The sequence below is a fragment of the Macrobrachium nipponense genome, chromosome 9 (genome assembly GCF_015104395.2).
Source record: "Macrobrachium nipponense isolate FS-2020 chromosome 9, ASM1510439v2, whole genome shotgun sequence".
Taxonomy (NCBI): Eukaryota; Metazoa; Arthropoda; class Malacostraca; order Decapoda; family Palaemonidae; genus Macrobrachium; species Macrobrachium nipponense.
This window is the reverse complement of record NC_061110.1, coordinates 62,284,472-62,297,535: the sequence shown is the minus strand read 5'-3', so window position 1 is coordinate 62,297,535 and position 13,064 is coordinate 62,284,472. Positions and strand designations below refer to the sequence as shown.

At 42.0% G+C, this 13,064-nt stretch overlaps 1 protein-coding gene across 11 annotated transcripts in view; it reads left to right on the top strand.

Annotated features, from left to right (window-relative positions):
* Positions 1–13,064, top strand: part of LOC135217933 (nitrilase and fragile histidine triad fusion protein NitFhit-like) — a 293,936-nt gene that overhangs the window by 224,355 nt on the left and 56,517 nt on the right. For all 11 annotated transcript variants that reach the window (XM_064254028.1, XM_064254025.1, XM_064254035.1 and 8 more), the window contains one exon: positions 2,888–3,063. In XM_064254028.1, coding sequence (XP_064110098.1) covers positions 2,888–3,063 — 176 coding nt within the window. The remainder of the gene's footprint in view (positions 1–2,887; positions 3,064–13,064) is intronic.

Sequence of the window (13,064 nt, the reverse complement as noted above, 5' to 3'; positions counted from 1 at the left end):
GTTCTCTGTATCTCATAGGCCGCTGTTCGAGTGTGGATGTCTTGAAACATAAGTGGTGGAAAACTAATAAATCTCAGTGTTTTTGCTTGCTGTAACAACCCAGATTTGGATGACTGCTTATGACTAGTAGTTTCCCAAAATGAGAGCAGTTCAGAAAGCTAATTCCACGGCTTATTTAAATTTTGTTAGTAATTACAGTCCTCATCACGCTGATTGGCTGAGCTCAGTACTGCCAGAGATAATCCTGATGTTGCTGCCCTAAATTTCTCCACTAGTATTTCTGATTGTGTCCAATTAATTAATGAACTCACACTCCAATCTGACAAACGTCTTGACCTTGCATTCACAGATGTTACAGGAATTGTACCTTGTGGAGTAGGTTTGTCAGTTGGTTCATCTGATCATTGTATGGGGATAGATCTGGTTGCTTCTGATGTTAACTTTTGAAGAAAGGTATACTGGAAATCCCAGGCTAATAGGAAAAGTTTTCACAGTGACCTTAATGAGCTCAAGTTAAGTGATATTTATAGAGGTCTGAGTATTGTTGAGTATTTAAATGATCACCTCAAGACTATTATCGAGAGAATTCCTTCTAAAATCATCAAGTTTCTTCTTAAAGGTAAGCCACGGTTTAATGCTGCCTGGAAGCTTGCCTACCATGAAAAACATGAAGCTTATCTTTTATGGTGAAACAATCTATTGGACTTTATGTGGTGTAATTCCATTGAGTTTAGAACTCAAGCTCAGGTTGTCTATGAGAGACTTTATAATGAGGGTGTTAAAGAGAATATTATTATTACTCAAATCACAGCCTTAATCATTTGGATCAAGCACACAGGGCTTCTAAATTCAGTTCATTTGAAATAAGTAACAGGGGGTAATAGGAAGTATTAGGTATTAGAAAATAAAAAAATAATTAATTAACAACATTATAAATGAATGGTTTAAAATATGATTAAATTTAAGGAAACAGTCTTTGCCTCCAGTCGTGATGCCATAATTGGTAGTCTACCCTCAAGTCATCACTGGAGTTGGTTCCAGCAAACCCCCTCATATAGTATCAAATGGAACTGCTGTATATTACCTTAACTCCCTAAAAAGAAGGAAGAACTTGTGGCTCAAGACTTGTGAGGAAACAGTGTGGTAAATCCTCGGTCATGCTTTCCAGAGCATAAGTTGTGTTCAAAGGGCTTCAGGTTTAGAGACGTCAAAACTTTGCTTCTGGCCTTGACAGTAATAGTGGCATAGACCCTAAAGGGATATTTTCCATCTTGTTTCAAGAAGACTGCTGATTTCATTGATCCTAGGATTGCTGTTATTTACAGATTAGTTGGATTTGCAAGTTTTCCTTCTATTTGGAGGAAGGGAAACATTGCTGCATTACCTAAGAGACTCGGTCCAAACTCAAGAGTGAAAGCCAATTTCAGTTTTATTTAAGGATTTGAGAGTTGCTCTCTAGCATTCTTGTAGGTTTACTACCAGCAGTAAATTTTGGGTTTCTTAAAGGCCTTGGTATTGTGATGCACTCTTGTCAATATCTACTGCCTTGCAGAGTGCTCTTGATGAGGGTGCAGACGTATGCATGGTCGGTCTAGATTTTAGTTCTGCCTTTGACTGCATGTAATCATGGAGCACCCATCTTCAAGCTAAGATTGTTGAAAATTGGTGGACCTTTTATTAGTATTTTAAATGAATTTTTGATAGGCAAAACCCAAAGGGTGTGCGTTAATGGCTTAACTGATTGCTTATGCCAGTGATGCTACCCTTCTATATATTATTCTTTCTCTATTCCTTAGGTCTGTGGTTGCAGAATCTTTGATTAGAGATTTCGAATGTATTCATGTGTGACTTAGAATTTAGGACATGGAGCTTAACCCTTCTAAAGCTCAAAGCATGATCATTAGTTGACCCAGTATACATGTCTTTGCATACGATTTACATTAGAATAGTATGGCTTTGAATGTCAGTGACTCTTAACAATTTTTATGTAACTCTTGATAAGGAATTGACTTTTGAGGAACAAACATGTAAAATTTCTTCCTATTTCTCAAAACACTGTTTTCTTAAGGAAACTTTTTGGAATTTTTTCAGGAAGAAGCTATTATGGCTAAGTGGTTTAACTCTTTTCTTCTTCCTTGTTGGAGTGCCTTTCTCTATTGTGGTCTTCCGTTGCTGACTCTTATCTCAAACTCTTGGATAGAGTTTGTCATCAGTCATGTTTATTTTATCAGCTATTAATGTAGACTCATTGCATGGACGTAAAGTAAGTTCATGATGTATGTTCCATAAAATGTTCTGCAATTATAAATGTTTTCTGCTCTCTTCTTTACCTGAATTAACTGTTTTTGCTCACAACATTTATGATGCTGCTGCTGCTGCAAACAGTGTGCTGTCTTTTAGCATCAGGTTTAACATGACTTAGTTTGGTACAGCTAAAATGTGGAATAGTTTGTCTTGTGCGGTTGTAGAATTTTCTGCTCTCCGAAAACTTAAGTGATGAGCAAATCCATTCCTGCTTTTTACTGATGTCTCCTGAGTTTTGCATGTATCAATTATATCTTTTATTCTCATATTTATTCATTTATCCCCCTTTCCTGTAATTTGTCTCTTTTTGTTGATTGATTTCATTCTCGAGCCATTTTTTACTTATATAGAGTGTTGGCTCTGCCCATTAGGGTTTTGAGCTGAAGACTTAGAGAAAAAGAGAAAAGTAGTCAAAATCACTGGCAATAGTAAAGCTTGTGACTTTATTTCACATTTGTTTGATAAGTTTGATGTTGATTCAGTTTGAACCAACAATATTCAAACTTTGTGTTTGCTGCTAAGAAGTGTAGAGCTCTGAAATGTCTTGCAATGTTATTTAAATTTATCCTTAACTAAAAGACAGATGTTCTTGTAACACCAGAAAGACCTGCTAAAAGGTTTCTAGATTTAACTGCAAGTGAAATTTGTGACTTGGTCCAGTTAACACAAATAGCTCTTGAAATAATCATTCAGGAATATGAACCAGAGAGTATTCAAGTAGCTCTCCAAGACGGTCCAGCAGCTGGTCAAACCATTGAGGTAAGCTATAAGAATTTTTGTCTCAGTGAAGTTATTATGAAGTAAAATGCTAATTATATTTCATTTTTATGATGGTTCATATTCAAAGTAATTATATGATCGTGTTGTGTTCATACAGTTCACAAGTCTTGGTAACTAATTAGTAGAAATTGCTGATTGATATGAGTGAAGTAATACTCTAAGATTATTGAGGATCACAAATGAGAGCCCTAATCCCACCTGTCAACAGTTCTATCTTCTTGACTTAATGCGCAATGAGCCTACTGAGAGCACACTTGTGTCTACTTTAGCATAATATTTGGTATTGCTGCAGTGACAGCGGAAAGCTACTACCATATTGACCCAACAGCATTACAAGTATTTTAATTTCTTCTTACATGTATATATTTGTATGTAGAACTTTGTCGCCTTTTAGACAATATATATTTTATCATTGTATGTACCTTAAGTCTCTTGTTAATTTTACTTGATTGGCTGTTACAAACACAAATTGCTGTCACTCATCGTGTGGGTTGCGAGACCTGGGATTGGGCACCATGTTTCTATCTGCATGCTGCTATGTATACCCTTTGCCCAGGTGATAAATCAGTTAGTACCCAGTTCTGTCTTCTTTGACCTCACAACTGGTGACCCAAGAAGTGACGGTAAACACAGGGGTTTTGGCTTTGCCATTAACGAACTCACTACGGCAGCTTTACCTTCAGAAGGTCTTTAATGAAACCATATGGCGACAAAGTCTAGACCTCTGAAAGCTCCTTCCTCGGAGAACACCCACGGCACTAACGAACTAAGTACAGCGTACCTTCTTCAGGTACATTCTGGCATTCTCGAACGTTTTGCCCCTGCCATTTACAATTCATGTCGACCGTATTCAAAATCATTAATGGAACCACATGGCGTATAGTTTTGACTTCTGAAGAGCCTCAAACACCAGCAATGGACTAAATACGGGGCTTATTTCGTGTTTTGGTGTGAGTCAAAATGCCAGACATTGGGGTAGAAAGTTGTTCCGGAGACACAGATCCTCTGCATCCCCCTTTTGCCTTCGAATGTAGCAGTAACCCAGGCAATGAAACTGTCACCGTTCTCGCGGCAAAATATCACATCCTGGTTCCTGCGAGCACACATTGATTTCCGTATAGCTAAAATCACGGATGAGGAAACCAAAGCAGACATCACCATGACAGCACTGTCGAAGGAGGTCTTCAACAAAATCACCCCATGGTCAGACTCGGAGCCGGGCAAAGTCAAAGTACGAAGACCTACGAAAGAAACTCATCGATACGTACTCATGCCGGTCCCAGAGAGAGCTCAACGTGCCCTTGACCTGATGAACCAGCCCTTGGGGGACGCCTCACCCTGGGACACCTGGGATGAACTATGAGGTCTAATGCTGCCAAGTTTCGACTCAGAAGGACAGAGAAGGGAGATCAGCTTGTCGCGGGAAATATTCCTGCAGCGCCTTCCGCAGGAGGTGAGGGTGTAAATCATGGAAGTAGATGCGCTCTTGATGGACGAATTGTGAGTGTCGCACACAAACTCCATGAGGCCACCAAGGCCTCCAAGCATGCTGCAACACCTGCAGCTTGGTAGCAGAAGAAGTGGTGGTGGGGGATACGGACACAGTACACAGGGAGAAGGCGCTGCCACAGCAGCAGATGACGAGGACAAATCCAGCCTGGTGTTACTTCCATTGGAGATTTGGAAAAGAAGCCAGAAATTGAATCCCAGCCAGTAGGATTTTTATCCATGACGCCATATCAGGACAACAGATGCTGAAAGACATGGGGGCTATGCAGTCAGTATTTCCACTGTCGGGGGAGGACAGCAACCTCACGTCCCTATCCATTGCTACGGAACTCGGACCCGCAGAATATCCATCCTGGGCCATAAATACGAATGGCCCTTCGTCATCATGGATGTCAAGTTTCCCTTACAAGGCACTGATTTCCTCACACAACACTAACTCTGGTAGACGTTGTCCAAAAACGCCTGCTGGACACCGGAACCTGCCGCTCCCAACTGCTCTCCACTGGACCAGGAATGCCCGCCGTATGCTCCATTTCATCGAGTAAATACTGCGCCAGGTGCCAGGTACCCAGGTCAAACACAGCATCCAACACCACATCACCACCATAGGCCCGCTGACACATGCCAAGTTCCACCGCCTGCCGCTCAAGAGACTCCAGGATGCTAAACGAGCATTTGCCAACATGGAAAAGATGGGTATCTGCAAAAAGTCATCAAGTCCAAGGATGTCCCCCCTCCAAATGGTGAAGAAACCAGACAGTTCCTGGAGGCCCTGTGGGGACTATCATCAGTTGAACCTAATGACAACACTGGACCATTATCCTCTGCCAAACATGCAGGACCTATCAAGAGCCCTGCACGTGGCCAAAATATTCACAAAAATGGATTCACTCAAGTCTTATTTTCAGGTACCAGTACATCCTGATGACATTATGAAGACAACCATCATTACGCCGTTTGGGACATATACCTTCTCCTACTCCACCTTCGGCCTCAGGAATGCCGGGGCCACATTCCAACAACTGATAGACAGCATTTTGGGGACTACCTTTCTGTGTCTGCTATGTGGACGACATCCTGATCTTTTCCAGTTCCAGGAGGAGCACCGGGGTCACGTCAGAACCGTGCTGAAACGTCTTCAGGAGAGCAGTTTGATCATCAGATTTGAGAAATGTACCTTTGAAGCAGAGAAGGTAGACTTCCTGGGACATGAGGCCTCTCCAATAGGCATCTGCCCCATGGCCTCCAAGGTGGATGCAATGAAGGACCTTCCAACACCAAAAACAATCAAATCCCAGCAGGAGTTCCTCAGCATGGTCAAATACTACCGACAATTCATGCTGGACATTGCCCACATCATGTATCACCTAACCAGAGTGCTGAAGGGGGAAGCCAAAAGCACTGAATTGGAAAGTACCGCAGCAAAAGGTGTTCGAACAGACGAAGGCAGCCTTCACCAAAGCCACTACCTTAACTTATCAAGACCCCACTACACCCCTGAGGCTTACCACCGATGCCAGCTACGTTGCTTGCAGAGCCACGCTGGAGCAGATAGTAGACGGTGCCCTCCGCCCGCTTGCGTTTTTTAACTGCAAGTTAAAGCTGCCGGAGACCTGCTACAGTGCATTCGACAGGGAACTATTGGCAATATACCAAGCTGTGTGGCACTTCAAGTACCTCTTGGATGGCAGCCCATTCACCAACCTAAAAGACCAGAAACAGTTAGTACATGCGTTTACGAAGGTGGGAGACACATGGTCGGCAAGACAGCAATGACACAGAATCAGGCATCGGAGACTTCCCTCAAACACGACAGCGTTTCTGGCGCATCCTTGTAGACATTGTAGGACCTCTACTGCAATCAGGGGGTGCCAGATACCTCCTGACATTCATAGATCGCTCCACAAGATGGCCAGAAGCAACCCCAATGGTAGAAGCATCAACAAGTGCCTGTGCAGAAGCCCTGCTATCAAGTTGGATAAGCCGTTTCGGTGTGCCAGATGATATAACTACAAAGAGAGGCCCGGCATTTTTGTCGGAACTCTGGATCTCCCTGGCACGCCTGATGGGGACAGCACTTCACAGTTCAACAGCATACAACCCTGTGATCAATAGTATGGTGGGGAAAGCCCACCGTTCATTAAAAGCATTTCTGATGCCACGTTGTATGGACGAGAATTGAAGAGCACAGCTGCCCTGGGTCCTGCTGGATCTCCACACCGCACCAAGGGAAACGGCAAGGAATCTCTGGCAGACAAAGTCTACGGAGAAGCATTGGCCATGCCAGGAGAATTCTTCCCCAAAGAGCCAGAAGACTCAGATAAACCCCTTCCAAGACTAAGAGAAATTGCAAAGAAGTTCGTGCCCTGCTGGAAGACTTTCACAGACAGGATCCATGCCTTCAGCCCAAAAGGCCTGAAAACTTTACACACGTGTTCATGAGGAATAATGCCCACCCTTGACCAGACCATACAGGGGAGCATACTGAGTTGTCCATAGAACATCCAAGGCCTCCCTTGTCAACATCTATCTGCATAATTATTGGTGATAGGTAGTTTTGACATTATAAAGGGAAGGGATATAGGTGTTCCACTCAAGGTGTAGCATTGAAATAAGGCGCTGACTTTTGTCATGTTAGTATGCAACTCACAACCTTATGCGCAAAAATCTCCTGTGGAACAAGGCATATTGTCAGGTGAGACAAAAATTCTTGACTTTTTACAGGCAACCATAACATACTAATTTACATTTCCAAACATGTTTCTGCTCTACTTTGCCTTGGCCTGATCGCCTGTACTACCCATAGCCTAATGCTTGATTGAACCCCATCACTAACAACCACTTAACAGTCATGACTGGGCAAATTTAAGCTCAGACAGCTTAAAAAGACATAAACTGAAAAGAGAATGATATTTTATTGCACTCATCGCATCAAGTTACAGAGTATTTTGCTGGTGGTGAGCAGATGACTGAGAAAGTTTTGCCCAAGATCCAGCCACTACACCAAAATGCATGAAAAGACTTTCTTCCACAATCAGTCACACTTCATAAAGTTCATCTTTACTTTCAGCAGCACTGTATTCTTGCTGATATGTTCAATTTTCAACTTGATCATCATCCAACCCTCTGAACTTAAATATGATCAAAATCGCCTGAAAATGGACTGGGCATGGAAAATCCAGGGTTCGCAGAAGTGCCTCTTGTTACAGAATTCTAATGACAAGTGGCCTTCGCCCACTTACTGTGTTAAGGCCTGATAGGTTCTCAATTAAATATTTTATAGCCCAATGAAGATAATTTATTTCAGAAGAATTACATTCAAACCCCATGCAGTGAAATAAGCAGACTCATATGAGTATACCTGTACATTACCACAAGGTCATAAGAGGTCAGCCAGACTCAAGGGTTTTTAAAAGGCATACCATTATCAATCTCAGCTTGCAGCCTGAATAACTTTTATCATTGACATAGAGGGAAACTGACTTGGAGAAAAAATATATCCATCCCAGTTATTTACTCAAGCTTGGTGTGGGCCGTACTCATCTGTCATTTAGAAAAATGTTCTCACACTGGGTGTGCTTTATCATTTGTCTCCATTTATGACAGGACTGAGTGAGAAGTAGTTTGTTTGATCAGTTAGTACCAGATCTCTTCTACGGCTCCGTAGTCTGTCTTCCTTGAGGTAACTTTTCTGCTTCTCGTCTATGTATTATTTTGGTCAGTTCTCATGAGCTAAAGGCCTCCGCTTCCCACTCTTGCTCCATATAAATAAGTCATTCAAGAATTACATAATTCGATTTTAAGAATGTTATCTTCTTTGGATATGAATAGAATAGTCCTTTCTATGTGTCTTTCTTTAAATCATCTGGTTAAAATCTTGTGGATAGTCAACAGATCAGAAACCCAAGAGGCGCCAAAAGGAGAATAGTAGAAGAAAAGACAATAAATAACATAATTAAATTCCAGGAAATAGAAAATAAAAACAATACAGCTGACTTCAGGAGATATCAGCAGCAAATATTAATAAATTTGCTCCTCACTTGAGTATTTGCACTAGGCCAGTGGTTCTCAACCTGGGGGCCACGGCAAGAATTTACTGGGGCCATGGTGCAGCAACGCATGAAAATACATACTGGTTTGGAAGACTTGCTATAAGAACTCTGATAAAAGCTTGCTGTTAACAACTAGAATATAAGGGAATATGAAGAGGTGAACCACAGAGTCATTAGACTTGAACTCAAGTTATTTTTTTTAAAGGTCATCTATTCCATGCCAGTCCAAGATATTAAAACCGTTTAATAAGGCAATGCACTTCTTAATGAAATAGACCAGTGCTCTTTGTACGAAAACATCCTCAAAGAAATGAGTCAAGGATTCTTATGACAGTTAGAACACTAGGAATATTATGAACGGACGCAGCTACAAGAAATAGGACTTCAAACCAACCAGTTTTTTAAAGTTCTTCAAATCCCCATCATTGTCCATGTAATTGATATTGCATAGTAAGGCAATGGTGTCATGAAGTAGAGCGTTACCCTTCATAGTGGGAGCTGAGGCACTTCTGCATCAGTAGGCCACTTTGATTCTCTTCAGAGCGTCCTGCACGGAAGGAGCCAGGTCATTCTTCATAACCAGGCTGTTAGTTTTTCAGTTTGTATTATATAACAAGCTTGATCTTTTTCTCTTCGTTGGATGTTGGAAGAGCAGCATGCAAAAAACCTCTTCTGACAAAGGCACTGATGGAGGATCTTTAATATCTATCAGGACACACTCTCTCCATTTAGGCACATGCCTAGATTTGTTGACTTCTTGTACATCCTTGTGGTGAAGCCCTCCTGTTGCTTGATGAGTACATCAAGGACGGAAAAATGACAATTGCAGCAGTGTTCAGTCATAAAATTGAGACAGCTATGGGTGTGGAATATATGTCTCAGACGCTCTAGGGTTTCTTTAGTTTGTCAATGTACCATAATTACGTAGGTCGCCCTCCTATACTGGTAAATACTCTTCTCAACGGTTTCCTTATCAAAGTTAGCAAAGAGAACGCTAATCGGGGAACCCATCACTATCCCATCTATATGGGTGTACATTTCCAAACATGTCCTCCTTGCTCTCCTAGAAATATGCACTAAAAACCCCTTTGCTCCATCCAAAATAGAAAGGAGAGCCCATCAGTATGGGCTCCCCCACTAGTGCTCTTTTTTCTCATTTTTTTACGGAAACCACTTTGCAGAACAGAAAAGCAACTGATGTACATCGATGGTACCTTCATCAGCTCCAGCACTGAAGAGGAGATAGAGCACCTTGAATTGGGACATGGATGTGAGCACCTTGAATTTTGACATGACTTTCACATCTGTAGTTGCATTAATTTTATGATCTAATACAGTTGTGATTGTCACCTACCCTTCCTTGATGTACTTATAGAGTACATCATTATCAGGATGTACACAAAATCAACAAACCTAGGCATGTGTCTGAATGGAGAAAATGCCCTGAGAGATATAAATGATCCACCATCGGTACCTTCATCAGATGGGCTCTCTGGCTGCTCTTCCATGAAGGACACACATAGAGCTGGAACGTGTTGGCAAGGTTCTCAGCAATAACAGACTTACAAAGTGGGAAGTGGACAGCCGCATTAGAAATTACAGTAAATGGTAATGTCAGGAACCTCGCTCCACCACCCATGATAATATCAAGTCCATCATTGAAAGAAAAGTCATTCCATCCAACAAAGAGAAAAAGATCACACTTGTTAAATATTGCATGACTAGAAAAACTAGCATCCTGATAATGAAGGATAAACCAGTCCCCCACTCATCCCCCCCCCCACCTTGTAGGACCCCTGAAGAGAACCAATGTGGTCAACGGGTACAAATGTTGCATCCGCCCCTATGATGAGCTTCCTCCAGAGAACCTCCTGCCATGAATCACTACAGGACCCATAACATCATGATAAAAAGATGTGATATCATTATCACCCCTAATCATTGATCATTCAACCAGTCATTACTACCTAAGCCTCCTGGGGGCTCTACACATCAGCACAGAGGGCACCGCCCACCAACATCCCTGGCAAACAAACCAATTGGAAACATCCATCCACTTGCAGTGATATTCTCAGAACCACCCCTCCCCCAACCCCATTCTGCAACACACACACACACACACACAAGGGTAAGGGTACAAGCATTGGTGTCTGGGGAAGGCTTTGCTTGGTGACAGTAATCCCCTTATGACCAATGAGAAATCAACACTGCCCCTGCCTGCAACACTAGCACCTATATTTACTGCCACCCTCATCCCTTCTCCATATTTGTTTTGCCTCTCTAGAAAAGGACCATCGGGCTGGTCAGAACATTGAACGACAAGAAAAACACTGTAAGATTACTTGAGCTACAGCCTCGGAATCCATGCTAGTGAGCTCTACAGGATTATCCTCGTATTTCACTACTCTTTTTGCATAAAGATTAGAAACTTCTGTAAACATGCTGGAGATGTATTTATCTCCACCAAAGTATGAACATTGACCAGTTATTGCTCAATGTTAAAGAAAAAAGAATTATACAGAAAACTGAGAAGCCTCGATATAAAATTAATTCTAATGATACAGTCCTTGTATTATTATTATTATTATTATTATTATCATTATTATTATTTTTTTTTGGGGGGGGGATGTTTATCACTGTCCTCCAATTCGACTGGATGGTATTTATAGTGTGGGGTTCCAGGTTGCATCCTGCCTCCTTAGGAGTCCATCACTCTTCTTACTATGTGCGCTGTTTCTAGGATCACACTCTTCGGCATAAGTCCTGGAGCTACTTCAGCCTCTAGTTTTTCCAGATTCCTTTTCAGGGATCTTGGGATCGTGCCTAGTGTTCCTATGATTATGGGTACAATTTCCAGTGGCATATCCCATATCCTTATTTCTATTTTCAGGTCTTGATACTTATCCATTTTGTCCCTTTCTTTCTCTTCAACTCTGGTGTCCCATGGTATTGCGACATCAATGAGTGATACTTTCTTCTTGATTTTGTCAATCAACGTCACGTCTGGTCTATTTGCACGTATCACCCTATTTGTTCTGATACCATAGTCACAGAGGATCTTTGCCTGATCGTTTTCTATCACTCCTTCTGGTTGGTGCTCGTACCACTTATTACTGCAAGGTAACTGGTGTTTCTTGCACAGGCTCCAGTGGAGGGCTTTTGCCACTGAATCATGCCTCTTTTTGTACTGGTTCTGTGCAAGTGCTGGACATTTGCTTGCTATGTGGTTTATGGTCTCATTTTTCGTATTGCACTTCCTACATATGGGAGAAATGTTATTTCCATCTATCGTTCTTTGGATATATTTGGTTCTTAGGGCCTGATCTTGTGCTACTATCATTCCTTCAGTTTCCTTCTTGAGCTGTTCTTTCTGTAACCATTGCCATGTGTCATCGCTGGCCAGTTCTTTAGTCTGTCTCATGTATTGTCCATGCATTGGTTTGTTGTGCCATTCCTCTGTTCTGTCTGTCATTCTCCTGTCTATGTATATTTCTGGGTCTTTGTCTACTTTTATCAGTCCTTCTTCCCATGCACTTTTGAGCCACCCGTCTTCACTGGTTTTCAGATATTGCCCCAGTGCTCTGTTCTCGATGTTGACGCAGCCCAATAAGCTTAGTAGTCCTCTCCCTCCTTCCTTTCGTGTTATGTATAGTCTGTCCGTATTTGCTCTTGGGTGTAGTGCTTTGTGTATTGTCATATGTTTCCGAGTTTTCTGGTCTATGTTGCGGAGTTCTGCCTTCGTCCATTCCACTATTCCTGCGCTGTATCTGATTACTGGCACTGCCCATGGGTTTATGGCTTTTATCATATTTCCGGAGTTGAGTTTTGACTTGAGTATCACCTTGAGTCTCTGCATATATTCTTTCCTGATCGTGTCCTTCATCTCTTGGTGTTTTATATCCCCTTCTTCCATTATTCCCAAGTATTTGTATCCTGTCTCATCTATGTGTTTGATGTTGCTCTCATCTAGTAGCTTTATCCCTTTAGTCCTTGTTACTTTGCCCTTTTGTATGTTGACTAAGGCACATTTCTGGGCTCAGTTCGTGTCGCTGCGCGAAATATCCCTTTAATCCATTATTTCTAAGGTAAATGCACTAACAAATACCAGAGAATAAATAAAATAAAGAAAAGGTCAGTATAACTGACTCGCTCACCCTACAAGAGGGCGTCGGTATGAACACTAGGGCGAGTGAGACCACTACCACGAACCTCTTACCAATAGAAATCTCCTACGACAAAACCCCCACAAGAGGGGAGCCGACCCACAGAGTGGGCAGCAACTACTACTACTCCATCCCACGCTACCGACTGCTGCGCCTATGGTGGCCATCCCTTTTGTTAGCGCACGCTTTACCACACATACTTTTTTGCTCTCTGTGTTTTTCGTGCCCCTTACGAGGATTTTATCTAGATATGGAG